This window comes from Sturnira hondurensis, unplaced genomic scaffold (genome assembly GCF_014824575.4).
Source record: "Sturnira hondurensis isolate 20B ecotype Veracruz unplaced genomic scaffold, ASM1482457v3 Scaffold0007865, whole genome shotgun sequence".
Classification (NCBI taxonomy): Eukaryota; Metazoa; Chordata; class Mammalia; order Chiroptera; family Phyllostomidae; genus Sturnira; species Sturnira hondurensis.
The window spans coordinates 3,242,984-3,257,766 of NW_028080496.1; the positions used below are offsets into that span (position 1 = coordinate 3,242,984).

At 44.8% G+C, this 14,783-nt stretch overlaps 1 protein-coding gene across 2 annotated transcripts in view; it reads left to right on the forward strand.

Annotated features, from left to right (window-relative positions):
- Positions 1 to 14,783, forward strand: part of BLM (BLM RecQ like helicase) — a 57,018-nt gene that overhangs the window by 12,244 nt on the left and 29,991 nt on the right. For both annotated transcript variants that reach the window (XM_037053566.1, XM_037053567.1), the window contains exons 6-12: positions 1,642 to 1,774; positions 2,070 to 2,773; positions 4,616 to 4,807; positions 7,761 to 7,879; positions 8,777 to 8,890; positions 11,223 to 11,321; positions 11,533 to 11,681. In XM_037053566.1, coding sequence (XP_036909461.1) covers positions 1,642 to 1,774; positions 2,070 to 2,773; positions 4,616 to 4,807; positions 7,761 to 7,879; positions 8,777 to 8,890; positions 11,223 to 11,321; positions 11,533 to 11,681 — 1,510 coding nt within the window. The remainder of the gene's footprint in view (positions 1 to 1,641; positions 1,775 to 2,069; positions 2,774 to 4,615; positions 4,808 to 7,760; positions 7,880 to 8,776; positions 8,891 to 11,222; positions 11,322 to 11,532; positions 11,682 to 14,783) is intronic.

Genomic DNA, 14,783 nt, shown 5'->3' on the forward strand with positions numbered 1-14,783 from the left:
CAGGCCTCCGTGCAGGTGGCTGTTGTTGTGCCAGCCTAATCCTTTCAAAGAACGAAGTACATTGGATGGCTGGTTTATTTTCGTGAACTCTCGCTAACTCTATAATTGTTTCCTCTGCTCCTTGGAGTTCACAAAGAAGCCATTTGATAACATGTTCTAGAATTTTGCCTTGAATTAACATCAAGATCGCCAGCTTGTAGCTTTTGGCACTCAATACAATTTTTTTGAAAATTAGAACAATGTTTGCCTGTCTTCACTCTTCCATCAACTCTACTATTCACAAGAGGCCTCGTGTATCCTCGAAATCTGTTTGCAGGTTTCCCCTGTGCTCCAAAGTGTCGTCTGTCTAGACAGGGAGACTTGAGCTCCTTTCCAGTGGCTGTATCTCTCTCTGAGCCTGTGTTGGCTTTCGTTTCCTTCAGACCATTGTTCATTCTCCTCTTTGCCATCTCGAGGCCATTCTCCTTGCAGAGAAGACAGCAGGAAAGGAGGGTTCAGCGTTCCACGTTTCCCTCCCAGACCTCACGGGCCTGTGGACGTCAGTCCCCGGCAGAGCCCGCCGTCTCCGTCTCCCACACATGCTGCTCCCACACGGCTCCGCACACCGCCTAGTCTGTTCCTGTCCCTCTTCTTTCTGCCCGGGATACCCCTCCACTGACTGCGCTTGCTCGTTGCTTTCCCTGCAGCCTCCTTTTCTTCCCTGAACATTTTCTTCCCTTTATTTCTCTCATCGTGGCCTGAGAATACTCTTTCCTCTGTGGCCCACCTTCACGGCTTGTTTCCCCTGTCTGCCTTGGGCCCTAGGGGTGGTGGTGTAGGCATGGTACTGGCTTCCCTGACCGATGTGTTTCCTTTATCTGAAGCCTGTCCTCCTTTGGCATTTTATTTTTCAGTTACACGGGTTGGAGAAATAAATGAGGAGTGGGCTGGCTGGATTCAGACACCCAAACACCGTTATCAGGAACGTCTGTCTCACACCTGCCTCCTCTGTCCTGTTCGGTGTCATCCCTCCATCTCCGTCCTCCATTTCTGTTGGTCTCTGTTTTCTGCTCAGTCTTATTTCCCCAGAGGGAAGCTGTGTTTCCTTCCGTGTCAGCAGAGAGGGTCCCCAGCAGCCCGTCTGGCTCATTGGAAAGGGAGGGCCTTCTTTGCAGCCAGAGAGCTCGACCTCCTCCTCCCCGAGCTCCCTTCCATCAAGAGCCCACGGAGGGAGTGGGGCAGGGGGGCCTGCGAGAGGAAAGTCAGGGCGCTGCGCTGCGACCGCTGAAAGGAAGCCTGGGTGCCCGCAGGCCGGAACAGTGGTGGTCGGAGGGGAGTTCCCGTGTAGCCTGTTGTGATAGACTTGGTGAGATTTATACCTAAAGTGGGTAAAAAAATTGTAGTACATTGATTAGACTATTTTCCAACGACCTTGGTTACCCTTAGAGAAATATTAATAATTAACATAGCACAGCTACAAGCTCTTGTGGTTTAGAATAGAGACGATCTGATTTCAAAGTATTTCATAGGCAGTTAATAAGGACAGTGTGAGATTGTTTATAGTCGTTTTTAAACTCCTTCAGATTTTACATGCATGACTTTGAAAATGTTAAGTCTTTTTTGTTTTCCAGGAAAAATATTAACACCATAATTACTTTATAGCTAGACAGATAAGTTTACAGCAGCAGCTTATTCGAGTGATGGTCCACATCTGTAACTTAGTCGATGCCGTTCCTGACAATGAACTGGAAGCACTGGAGTGTGGGGACGACCTGCTGCAGCAGCGAGACCTGAGGTACGTTGCGTTTTCTCCGTCCAGGGTGCACCTGACTGCATGTCCATCACTCCACGTGGGAAAGGTACAGGGCAAAAGTTTTAGGCATTCTGAACAGGATAAATTGTCACCGTGTTTTACATTTATTTATTGTTTTTTTCAAATTGTTCCTTTAGCATTTGTATCCAGATTTTTTTCATTGGAAAAAAGAGGGTGTATTTTGTCACAGTTTGGGATAAAAACTAAAGCTAAGCTTCTGTGGCCTCCCGTGGTAGCCCACTCACACTCAATAGGGTGTTGTGTCTTTTCCCTTCAGAAGAAAGCTCCTAGCTGAAGCGGGTTTTAACCCAGACGACGCCAGTGTTCTCGGCTCCATGTGGCGGCGCCGGCCTGACGGTGCTGTTGGCCCTGCGGCCAGCATGGCATCTGGTTCCTCACTGTCCACCTTCCCAAAGGGCGATTTCTGCCCTGCAGGGGATTCTGATAAGGGGTTCCAGTTTCTCCCCATTTCCTCAAATTCCATTTTGTCTGGGGAGTGTTCAGCGACCACTACCCCGGGAAAGACAGGATTCTCAGCCACCAAGAAGAATCTCTTCGAAAGGCCATCATTCAGTCCCCGTTTACAGAAGTCCTTTGTGAGTAGCAACTGGGCCGAAACCCCAAGGGCAGAAAAAAGAAGCGAGAGCTGTCGTTTCCCAGGAAATGTTCTCACGAGCACTGCCCTGAAAGAGCAGAACCCACACGCTGCTTCGACAGATGACTTTGAGAGAGAAGTGCAGGCTTCCGATGGGATCGGTCATTTTGACATCGAGGACTTGGAGGACGATGATGATGAGTGGGAAAATATAATGCTTAACTTCGCAGCCAGCAAACCGTCCACAGCTGCCTATCAGCCTATTAGAGAGGGTCGGCCCGTTAAATCAGCGTTAGAAAGAACTGCTCCAGCCACGGCAAACTCGCTTCCAGCGACATTCGCTGCTCAAAATAAAAACTTCTCAGAGTCAATTCACAATTACCCTGGTAAGTTCAAAGTAAATTGAATGCTTATGTTTTGCATGAAAACGAGACTGTCCAGAATTGGAATTGTGGAAGAAAAACCGTAGCAAGTCATCACAGCCTGAAAACTACATTGTTCCTATGCAAATTTCTGCTGATAATATGAATTACAAATCACAATTTCAAAAGCAAGTTGCTCTTTTGTCTGTAGCAGCTGTAGTTTCATAAAATGTGTAATTATAACCTATTGTAGTAAGGCTCTAAAGTCATTACAATGTGCTTTGCCTTTAAATTAATGTTTTCTTTAGTCCCTAAAGCAATAAAGCTCATGAGGACCAAGTTTTTAATATTCTGGGGGATAGACAAAAGCAAAGCTGAATTTGTATGTTAAAAATGTAAGTGTATATTTTTAGAACCCTGGGTTGATGAGAACTGATCAATTTATCAAGTAGAGAAATGTTTTATGGCTTAAAATATTAAAATATAGGGCAGTCTAAGAAAGATATGAAGTCAAATTTCTTAAATCAACCAAATGATGTCTTTTGGCCTGAAATCTTTTGAATTCATTCCGCAGATAGTTCCTGTGTGCATGTTTGGCTCTAGATTCTTGTGCTAGATAAATAATAGTAGGAACTATTAGGAACTTAGAGCTCCCTCGTGGAGCTCACAGTTTGGTCAGGGAAGTTTTGGAGGAGTGACATTAGCTTCTGTAAAGGGTGCAGATAAAAGCCAAAATTAATTTTAAAACCTTACATCAACCCTACAAAACTATCACAAAGTGGTGGGTTTTTTTTTTCTCAGCTGAAACAAGTTCAGATGTGCAAAGTTCTGTAAACTACAGCCCTCCCTATTTTTGCTATTAATGACTTAATACCACAGAGGTTGTTCTTATAGTTACGCTGTTGACCTTTAAAACAGCCATTAATGGATTTATTTTTGTATCATGTTAGAATGTGTCATGCTTGACGTCCGCAATTATCTCGGAGACAGTTGAGTGTCGGGAATGGAGCGACTGCCAAAGCTGGCGTCTGAGCTCTGCTTGTTCCCCATTAACAGAAATAGGGGGGTCAGGAGAGAGGCAGATCTGGAGAAAAGCAGAGGAGGACTGTTTCAATACTTGTGGAGCTCACAGTGTGGAGAAGTCATTCGGGTAGAAACACCTTGCAGGCAGCTGGAGATGCATGTAGGACCGCAATGTAGGAGCAGGCCAGTTGGATCTGAAGAGAGAAACACAGGCCTTCTGTGCACATAGGTGATGCTTAGCACCGCAGGTCTGGGAGAATTCCACCAAGGACGTCCAACGGACCCAGCCCCGAGTTTCAAAGACTACCCAGTTTCAGGGGCAGGTGGAGGAGGTGGAACCAGGAAAGCAAATTTGTCTGAAAGGTCGGTCAAAAGAGAAGAGGAAGGAGGGAATGAGGAGCAGTGGCTTGGTGGGCCGGGCGTTGATCCGCAAAGAGACAGGTTGCTGGTTCAATTCCCGGTCAGGGCATGTGCCTGGATTGTGGGTTCGGTTCCAGTCGCGGCACGGACGAGAAGCAACCAATTGGTGTTTCTCACATCAATTTTCTTTTCCTCTTTCTCCAACCCTTCCCCTTTCTCTAGAAATAAATAAACAAAATACTTTTTAAAACAAAGACTAGTGGTAGTGCTGTAGAAAAATCAAGGAAAGACTTGAATTTGGCCTTTGGGAAGGCCAAATGCATGGGGGGATACTCGTACAGGAGGGTATTCAGGGAATGGTTACAGACGGAGTTTGCTGTGGGGAAAGGTATGTGAATGACCATGCAGGGCACAGGGTATGTGCTGAAACTGACTTGTGACATCTGGTGCTGATTTTTTCCTTACCATTGATTATTTTCTTAGACCAAGTGGTGCAAAATTTAGCATCCAGAAATCCGAAACACGAGCATTTCCGAAGTCTTGATTTTCCTCATACAAAAGAAATGATGAAGATTTTTCATAAAAAATTTGGCCTGCATAATTTTAGAACTAATCAGCTAGAGGCGATCAATGCTGCACTGCTTGGCGAAGACTGTTTTATCTTAATGCCCACTGGTATGTATTTTTAGATATGAATTGGCAGGAATCCATGGCAGATGTGAAACGAGAGCCCTTTAATAGAAATAAAAAGAACGCCGACACAGTATTTCCATCATTTATGGGCCTCTGGGCCCCAGTGCCATAGGAAGAAAGTGTATTACCTCATTGCCTCTATTCTAGTTGTTGACGTGATAACATTTGTAACCCTTTAGGATGTTCACCTCCAAGCTCTTTGTGTTGCACTGATCTAGAATTCTCTTTGGGAATTTTTCTTTTCTTTCTTTCTTCTTTTTTTTTTTTGGTAGTCTACATTAGTCTGATACGTGAGTAAAAATATAGGACTGGAATAAGACATGACCATCTCTAGCCGTGTGTTTGGTACAGTCTAGTGTTGCATAGTGGCTGAAGTCATCAGCTCTGGGGCAATGGCCGGGGCTTAAAGCACAGCCCTGCTGTTTCTTAGTGGTGCAACCCTGAGCAAGGCTCCCTGAACCCCGTGCGTGCAGTGGGGACACTCATAAAGTTCCTGCTACATGGAGTGTCATGGGCTTTAAATGCCAATCACTTCGTGTAGCTCTTTCTTGGCCTGTTTCGAAGGGGCCCAGGACTCCTCATGGTGCTCTACGCGTTTATAACAGCTGTTCGGTGATTTATAGTCAGCCCGGTCAGAATATTAAATAAGCTGTAGGAGAAGCAACTCAGGAGTTTGGGGTTTCAGTACTTCACACCTGTGGTCTTCCTCTGTCCCTCGCTCTCCTTGTTGTCACCGTAAGCAGTTAGTCATTGCCATCGTAAATAGTGTTGCCTGGGCATCTGAATTTTTTCTAACTGATTTTAAAATTTGGTGATGTTGGTTTAATAGTCATTTCATGTTTATGGCATTAACTTGTTACTCTTTGTTGGCTCCAACTTGGTGCGTCAGAACTAAAGCAGGAAGTGACCCTGGCTAGTCCAGTGGTCCTTCCATGCTCCTTCAGGGTTCCCAGGGCGTGTTTTTAACTGTCCTTTTGCACAGTTTCCACCTCTTGACAAATACACATTCCAAATAGTTTCTTTTCGACAAAAAAATCTATAAACCCCAGATCTAGAACATTTTGTCACGGTAAGGTTAAATGGCATGTGTAAGTCACATAACATACTATGTGGCCGAGCAGAAACTAGGATTCAGCTTCCTGCTCTTGCCTTGGCATTTGCACACACACATATACACCAAGTGAAATTTACTTAAACCACGCGTGTGGAAAAGATGGTATGTGTTGTTTTTTAAAAAATCGAAGTCCTAGAAAGTGCCTGGCACGCAATTCTACCCCCAGTAAGACTGATGGAGTTGGAGATGGGGACTTCGTCGTCGCAGTTACCTGTCAGCGTGTGCTGCTTCTCTTGCCATTCTGAGTTAGAGTTACAAGGAGGGAGTCTCCCTGCCCATTCGTCTCCGTCAGTGCGCACAGACACGGGGCCACCTTCCTTTTATTCGAAGGGGGGTTGGGAACATGACCTTGTTAACAGGAGTGTGGGGAGCTAGAGCGCTAGTGTTCATGCCAGAGGGTTAGCGGTGCTGAGCTTCTAGACATGTGCTCTGGGTCATCAGAGAAATGCTAGACCATGTCAGCTTTGGGTCTGTAGTTGATCACCGTTTCTCTCTTTAAAAACAAAATATATAAAATAATCATTTCAGCCCTGGCTGGTGTAGCTCAGTGGATTGAGCGCGGGCCTGCGAACCAGACGATCGCGGTTTGATTCCCAGTCAGGGCACATGCCTGGGTTGCAGGCCAGTTCCCAGCGGGGGACTCACGAGAAGCAACCATACATTGATATTTCTCTCCCTCTCTCCTTCCCTTCCCCTCTAAAGATAAATAAAATATTTTTAAAAATAAATAAAATAATCGTTTCAATCCCGGTGCCATAACTGGAGTGCCCCTTGCACCGCGTGTGGGTTTCCCAAGTCGACTTTCAAACATTGCTGCGTTTCATTTTCCTGCCCCNGTGTGTTGTTTTTAAAAAAATCGAAGTCCTAGAAAGTGCCTGGCACGCAATTCTACCCCCAGTAAGACTGATGGAGTTGGAGATGGGGGCTTCGTCGTCGCAGTTACCTGTCAGCGTGTGCTGCTTCTCTTGCCATTCTGAGTTAGAGTTACAAGGAGGGAGTCTCCCTGCCCATTCGTCTCCGTCAGTGCGCACAGACACGGGGCCACCTTCCTTTTATTCGAAGGGGGGTTGGGAACATGACCTTGTTAACAGGAGTGTGGGGAGCTAGAGCGCTAGTGTTCATGCCAGAGGGTTAGCGGTGCTGAGCTTCTAGACATGTGCTCTGGGTCATCAGAGAAATGCTAGACCATGTCAGCTTTGGGTCTGTAGTTGATCACCGTTTCACTCTTTAAAAACGAAATATTATATAAACTAATCGTTTCAGCCCTGGCTGGTGTAGCTCAGTGGATTGAGCGTGGGCCTGCGAACCAGACAATCGAGATTCGATTCCCAGTCAGGGCACATGCCTGGGTTGCAGGCCAGTTCTCATCAGGGGACTCACGAGAAGCAACCATACATTGATGTTTCTCGTCCTCTCTCCTTCCCTTCCCCTCTAAAGATAAATAAATAAAATATTTTTAAAAATAAATAAAATAATCATTTCAATCCCGGTGCCGTAACTGGAGTGCCCCTTGCACCACGTGTGGGTTTCCCAAGTCGACTTTCGAACATTTCTGCTGCATTTCATTTTCCTGCCCCGACTCCTGCTTTTGCTGTCGTGCGTCCCCATGTGAGGTGCCCTAAAAGGTCATCTCCACACATTTGAATTGCCTCAGTACGGTGTCTTGGCTCGTTCGGATACAGCAGATCGTGGGCACCACGGGGAATATCGCTCGATGTTGCTCAGTTATCTTCAGTATTGCATGTGGTACGCTGTGCAACTTCTGCCTTCGTGCTCTCACACTGGAACCTGACGGCTTTGTTCTTGTCATTTCTCTTTCAGGGGGTGGTAAGAGTCTGTGTTACCAGCTCCCCGCCTGTGTGTCTCCTGGGGTCACTATTGTCATTTCTCCCTTGAGGTCACTTATAGTCGATCAAGTCCAAAAGCTGACTTCATTGGATGTAAGTTGAAAGCAAAACACTACCGACTATAATAAAAATACTAGTAAAAACATAACGTAAAAATAATTATATTTTAATACTCTGGGCTAATTTTTCTATTTGTTTATGAATTGTAAGAATGAAGTTTGCGAGTGGCGTTAGGTTGTATCTTCAGCGCAAGCCTGAAAATTCTGCTACAGATAACCATCTGTAGTTCCATCTGATTTCACTCTAGGAGAATGTATTTTGCTGATAGAAACTTTTATTTACCAATACTAAAGGTTTTCTTTCTGTTGTTACTGCCAGGTCAGCGTAAGTTCCCCTCATCCCTGAAGGCGTGCATGCGTGCACGTGCCCACCCACATGTCCTTTTCCTCCCAGCTGAGGCTGGGAACGTGTCTGAAGGCCTCCCGCTAAATCCTGCGTGTGGTGGTCAAACACAGCTGTTCTCGGCGTGAGGAGCCACCAACGCTCAACAGACCCCTGTTTGATTTTTGTTGCAGAGAATGTCTTAGTGCGGGCAGGGTGGCCATTGCCCAGCCCTGCGTGAGGTTACAGCCCTGTCATCCGTCTTACACAGTAAAACCCCAAACATGCATTTACCTTAAAAACAGTGCAGCTCTATGGTAGGAGTGGCTCTCTGATGCTGGATTCACATTTATCTTACAAATGAGACTAGCAAAGGAAGTAAAGAGCAGAGGAAAAAAGAAAAGGTAGACAATGAGAAGAATATTTTGAATTATAGTTAGTAAGGTTTTTTTAATATGTGTTGATTGTTTCTTTATTACATTGAGATTATCTTTCCTTTGACAGATTTGACTTACAACTCGTAAAATATTTATGAAAGTTAAGGGTAAAATATAAGCTTAAGTCTGATTACTGTATACAATTGTAATTATTTACTGCTTTTATGCTTAGATTCCAGCTACATATCTGACAGGTGACAAGACTGACTCAGAAGCTACAAGTATTTACCTTCAATTATCAAAAAAAGACCCAATTATAAAACTTCTCTATGTTACTCCAGAGAAGGTTTGTATGTTATCATTATTTTCAAATACGATGTTAACTCTGTGTTGGAAAACAATTCAGTTCCCCCACCCAAGTCGGGACAAACCGAGTGTTATCCTCCTGTGTCTCTCCTTTACTGCTCACTTAGAATTCTTCGTTCCAGTCACCAAATGTGTGGAGGTTTTTCCCTTACACCGAGCAGTTCTCATGACGCCAGCCGGGTGTCCTGAATTTGCCTCAATTCTGCGACTGCCTGTGTGTCAGAGACAGTGTCAGACCCCACAGGTTAAGGGCTCTGTCCCACAACATGGTCCCCACCTCACTTCCAGTGCCAGTCACAGGTAGGTCCCCAGGTCACTGGTAACTTCTGCCGGATTTGACTACAAATCAGAAGTTCCTACGACTTCCTTCTCAGGCTTGGTTCGTTTGCCGTGGAATTTAAAGCAGCACTTACGTGCACCGGTTTAGTAAAGAACACGACAAAGGGATACAGATAGGCTGCCAGGTGAAGAGGTGCATCGGGTGAGGCCTGGGAGGGTCCTGAGCACAGGAGCTTCCGTCCCCGTGGAGTTGGGGGGTGCCCCCCTCCCCGGGTGGACGAGGTTGCCAACCTGGAAACGGAGCCCCACACTTTCGGGATTCTCTGGAGGCTTCCTCAGGCAGGCGCGATCAGTTATTAACTCCATTTCCAGCCCCTCTCCCTGTTGGGGGGTGGGGGTGGGGGTGAAGGTTCCCCACCTCCCACCATGGTCCTGACCGGCCCCCAGTAGGAGCCCGCCGGGGTCTCCTGGACACAGTCGCAGGTGCTCCAGGTGCCCTTGGCCCTCAGGAACTTCCCGGGTTCCAGGAGCTCGGTGCCCAGAGCTGGGGGTGGAAACCATTATAGTTTTTCTGTTCTCTTCTAAAAGCTGACTAGAATACATACATTTTTAAATTTTGACACATTTGTGTTTGTACAGTATAATGCAAAAAATTCCTGTATGACTTTTATCCAGAAACTCCAAATGGTAATATTTCACTATAATTGCTTTATCATTCTTTCTCTATATATTTTTCTCTTAAACATTTGAAAGTTGCAGATATGATACCTTTTTAATCCCAAATACTTAGCCATGCATTTCCTAGAAATAAGGAATTCTCTTACCTCAGTAGAATTACCCAAATCAGAAAATGGTCATTGATCCCACACTGTCACTTAGTCTGTATACCTCATTTCAGTTCCACTAGTTGTCCTAATGGTGTCTTTTATAACAAAAGAAAATGCATAATCTAGGGATTATGCAAGGCATTTAGTTGTCATGTGTCTTCAAACAATTTATCTCTATGTCTTTCATGGTTTGGGCAGTTTTGAAGAGAGAAGGCCAGTTATTTTGAGGACTGTCCCTCAGTTTGAGTTTATCTTACGTTTCCTCGTGATTCAAGTCAGCTCAGCAGGACTGTCAGAGTGGCGATAAGTTCTCCATGCAGCCCCATCGGGGGGCATCGATGTCCACTCGTTCTGCTAGGTGGTGTCTGCCGAGTTCTTCACTGTAAAATGAGTTTTTTCTCTTTTTTTAATAATGTAAATTTTTTGTGACTTTTTTCCTTTTGTAATAGGTATTTTGCTTTCTGAGACTAAATATCATATTACTCATCAGACTTTTACCTAACAGTTGCATCACCCATCACTTACTATTACAGTGAACGCCAGAGGACCTTTCTAATTTAGTTGGTATTTTGTTATAACGAAGAGCTTTTCCTTTGACCCACATGTTTATTTGTATTACTATGAAATTGTGGGTTTTTAATTTACCTAGTGAGCTCTGATCGGTTTTTGTTATGTAACTTAATGTTCTAATTGTCCCAGATTTGGCCAGTGGAAGACTTCCATCAAACTGGCCTCTGTGTCCTTTGACATGTCTTTCAAGATGTGGGGGCCAGATGTGGTCATTGATCTTGGGGTGTCACTGCTTCTAGGCCCTGCCACGGACAGAGCTACAAAAATCTACACATACATACAAATATATGTATGTGCACACACATAAATATGTGTGTGAGTGTGTACCCCCCTACCCACCCAAGTATCATGCATGCAAGGAAAATATCTGTAACACGTCCCCAGTGTAAACACGGCCTTCAGGTGTATTATGACCCAGGAAGAAGCGTTAGAACCACTGACCTGGTACATAACTGGTTGCTAACCATTCTGAAGTGTCTCTGCTATTTTCTGTTACTTCTGCTAAAGCTCCGCATAGGTTGGAATAAGAACTTTTCTCTGAAGGTTTTAATGCAGCTGGAGTGGTAGTGGAACTTAAAGACGACAGAATCCTTGGGGTGACGTGGTGTATAAATGTTGAATCCATTTCTGGTCTAGGTCTGTGCGAGCAACAGACTAATTTCTACTCTGGAGAATCTGTACGAGAGGAGGCTCTTGGCGCGGTTTGTTATCGACGAAGCACACTGTGTCAGTCAGGTAAATGCTTTTTATGTCTTGAAATAGTGATAAATATATACTACCGACTGTATGTATATTTTCAGAATAGAAGGGGAAAAAAAACACTGGGTGAGCTGTTGTGCTGTCTCACTGAGGAATAGGTGGTTCGGAGGGCAGTGAGTGGTGTTTGCTTTGTTTGTGTGGAGGGAAGATTCAAACAGTCTGAAAAGCATGTATTTTTCCTCTCCAGTGGGGACATGATTTCCGTCAAGATTACAAAAGGATGAATATGCTGCGCCAGAAGTTCCCCTCTGTTCCGGTGATGGCTCTCACTGCCACAGCTAACCCCAGGGTGCAGAAGGACATCCTCACTCAGCTGAAGATTCTCCGGCCTCAAGTGTAAGTGGTTCAAAGGCATGAACCTAAAGCCCCGGGTGGTGGTTCTCAGAAGGGCATCCGTTATAACCTTGTACGGAGCTTTACACATCCCAGCGCCCAGGTTGTGCCCGGTGCCAGTGAAGTCAGAATTTGGGGGCTGGAAGTCAGTGTGTTTTTGAAAATCCCCTAGTGATTCCAACATGCAGCAAAATTTGGAAACCAGGGCCCTGGGGCTTTGCTTCCCTCACAGAAATGAAAACTCTCTCCCGGTACCTATTTTGTAAGTAGGGGCAAAGTGCGTGCTGTCCCTGTTAGACCAGGGGTCACCCTAGTAAGAAGTTCGCTTTCATTTATCCGACTTTGACTCCCACCCATCTGAGCGTGTATATCACGACGTGAACCCGTGGCCCCGCTCTGTCCTTTCCCTGAGGCCCCAGTGACATCCAGAATGTTGGAAACAGTCCAGAAACTGTGTATAACAGCTTTTCCACTTTGTTTTCATCTCAACAGTGCAGGGCTTCTTGTTGGCACCAAATCCATAATTGTTCAATAATAAAATCTAGCCCTGGCTCGTTTGGCTCCGTGGATTGAGCACAGGCCTGTAAAGCAAAGAGTCGCCCGTTCGATTCCCAGTCAGGGCACATGCCTGGGTTGTGGGCCAGGTCCCCAGTGGGGGACACATGAGGGGCAACCACACATTGATGTTTCTCTCCCCCTCTTTCTCCTTCTCTTTCCTTCTCTCTCAAAATGAATAAATAAAATATTAAACAAAAAATAAAAACTACAGCAGAGAAATAGCCCACATATATAGGTTGTAATGGATCATTTTCTACCTCTGTGTGAGTTTGTAGACACAGGTGCATTCTTTGATAGGTTCGTTCACTCAGCACTTAATAGCTGTTGTGTACAAAGTTTAAAATATTTTTTCCTTCCAGTCTGTTAATGGTGCTTTGAGTTTGAGGAATGCCTGAAGGAATAATGACTAAAATATTGGGGTGATTTTTAAAAGCACACCCTTTTGTTCATCTGGAAGTAAAGAGAATATGCTGGCTCTATAAACACTGCAATTAGTAAAAACAGTAACAGCCTCTCTCAGGGCGTCGCCAGAAGAACTGGAAACAAGGCACGGAGGACACGGGGGGTCACCAGAGGAAGGCGGCTACAGAGAGGCCTCTGCGGATTAAAGTGGCGTCCTTGATTTGTGGTCACTCAAAAGTGTGTGTGTGTGTGTGTGTGTGTGCGATCACAAAACTGAGAATGGAGTGTTTTAATCTTCCTTGCAGAGGGTGGTTCGTATCCAATTGGGGGGGATATACTTTGGTTCTATAATGGATAAACATCACGTATATTTAAGGTGTCAGATTTTAGGTATTTTCACTAATACCTAAAATCTGACCTGCATGCTAGAAATTTGCTTCTGCAAATACTACATCGGTCTATGGAAGCTTTTTTTAAAATAGGCAATGTTTTTAGCTTTTTTCCATCAATTTATGCCAGAAGCAGTCTTCTGTTCTTTTAGATTAGAAAGATTAATTTGCCAAATACCCATAGTTAAAAGAAAATTAGGTAAGTTCGATTCACCTTTTGGATAACTTCTTGTAAGTATAGAATTTGTCCTTGTGGTGGAGTAAACGTTGCACATACGCATTTAGAAGCAGACGCCTTTCCTGTCTTTCCTAGTGGTGTGGGGAGGGGATCCGCTTGCAAAGGCAATAGATTATCCATTTCCTGAGTGTAGCATGTGGCGCCCTGTGCATAATTGGCACTAGGTAAGGATGAATAAATGAAACATATGGAGGAATTTTGGTAAATGTGGGTAAAATGTGAAAATTTGGGCAAGTCTTTAATATATTTGGCACTTCTATATTTAGGGAGGTTTAAATCCCTTAGCGGAAGTAAAAGGTTTTAACGAACACTTTTCTGGTACTATATATATATTTTTTAATCCTCTCTGTTGCACAAGCCCCTGGTTTGGGTGGAATTCGTCCGGGTGCGGTGCGCCGTGGGCCTGGAGAAGCCAGGTGTCCACAGGGTTGGAGCCCTGGCCCCCTGCTCCTCTCCTGATGCTGGTCTGTGATATTATTCTTCCTTTTGGGAGATACAAGATGGATAATAAAATAGACTTTATTCCTTTTCCTTAGCATTTTAAAATATGAACTGGGGAAATGAGACAGACATATAGATAGTTAGCATAACCATAATAAGCCCTGGCTGGTGTGGCTCAGTAGATTAAGTGCTGGCCTGTAAGCAGAAAGGTCGCCAGTTCAGTTCCCGGTCAGGGCACATGCCTGGGTTGCAGGCCAGGTCCCCAGTGGGGGGCGTGCAAGAGGCAGCCAGCCAGTTTGTCTCTCACACATCAGTGTTTCCCTCTCTTTCTCCCTCCCCCTCTCTCTAAAAACAAATAAAATCTTAAGAAAACAAAAGACAACATTAAAAAACATGCGTGTAGGAACAACTCAGAAAAGTAAAGTGAATAGATGGAATCTACTGTATGATAACAAAGCTATAAACATTTAGTTGCCATCAATAGGAAATTAACTTGGTTTTCAAAAATCCAAATACTTGCATTGTCCACAAAAATTTAACAGGCGTATTTATAGTTGTTATAAAGTTGAGCTGCCGAAACTCGTTCACTGAAACGTTTTGACTTGCATTAATGCCCCATGTTCCTGCATTTACACTAAAAAAATCACAAATAAAAGTGGGAAAACCATTAATACCTGATTTCTGTGCCCTGTTTTCCACTTGCAATCATATGCTTAGGTACCTTTTGACCCCATGGCAAAAAAATCTAATGTTCAGAACTACCAGTAACAGAAAGAAGAGAAACCTTTTTGTGAATGAAATGTTTCGCTTCACAGTGGACTCTTGAGCACGTTCTCCACGCACACGGTGTGCCAGCTGGCTGTCTTTTGGCATAATTGTTAGACACTTGGCACGGATAGGTGGGTGTCCTCAAACACGCCAACCTCATAGGCCTGGCTTGCCTCCTGCAGAGTGCCCGTAGCGGCACGCCGGAGCCACGGGTGCGATTGGAAGTCCTGAGCAGTGTCCTGTACCAGACACTGGAAGGCAAGTTTGCACCTCAGAAGTTCAGTGGGCTTCCGGTAAGGTCTGATTTCA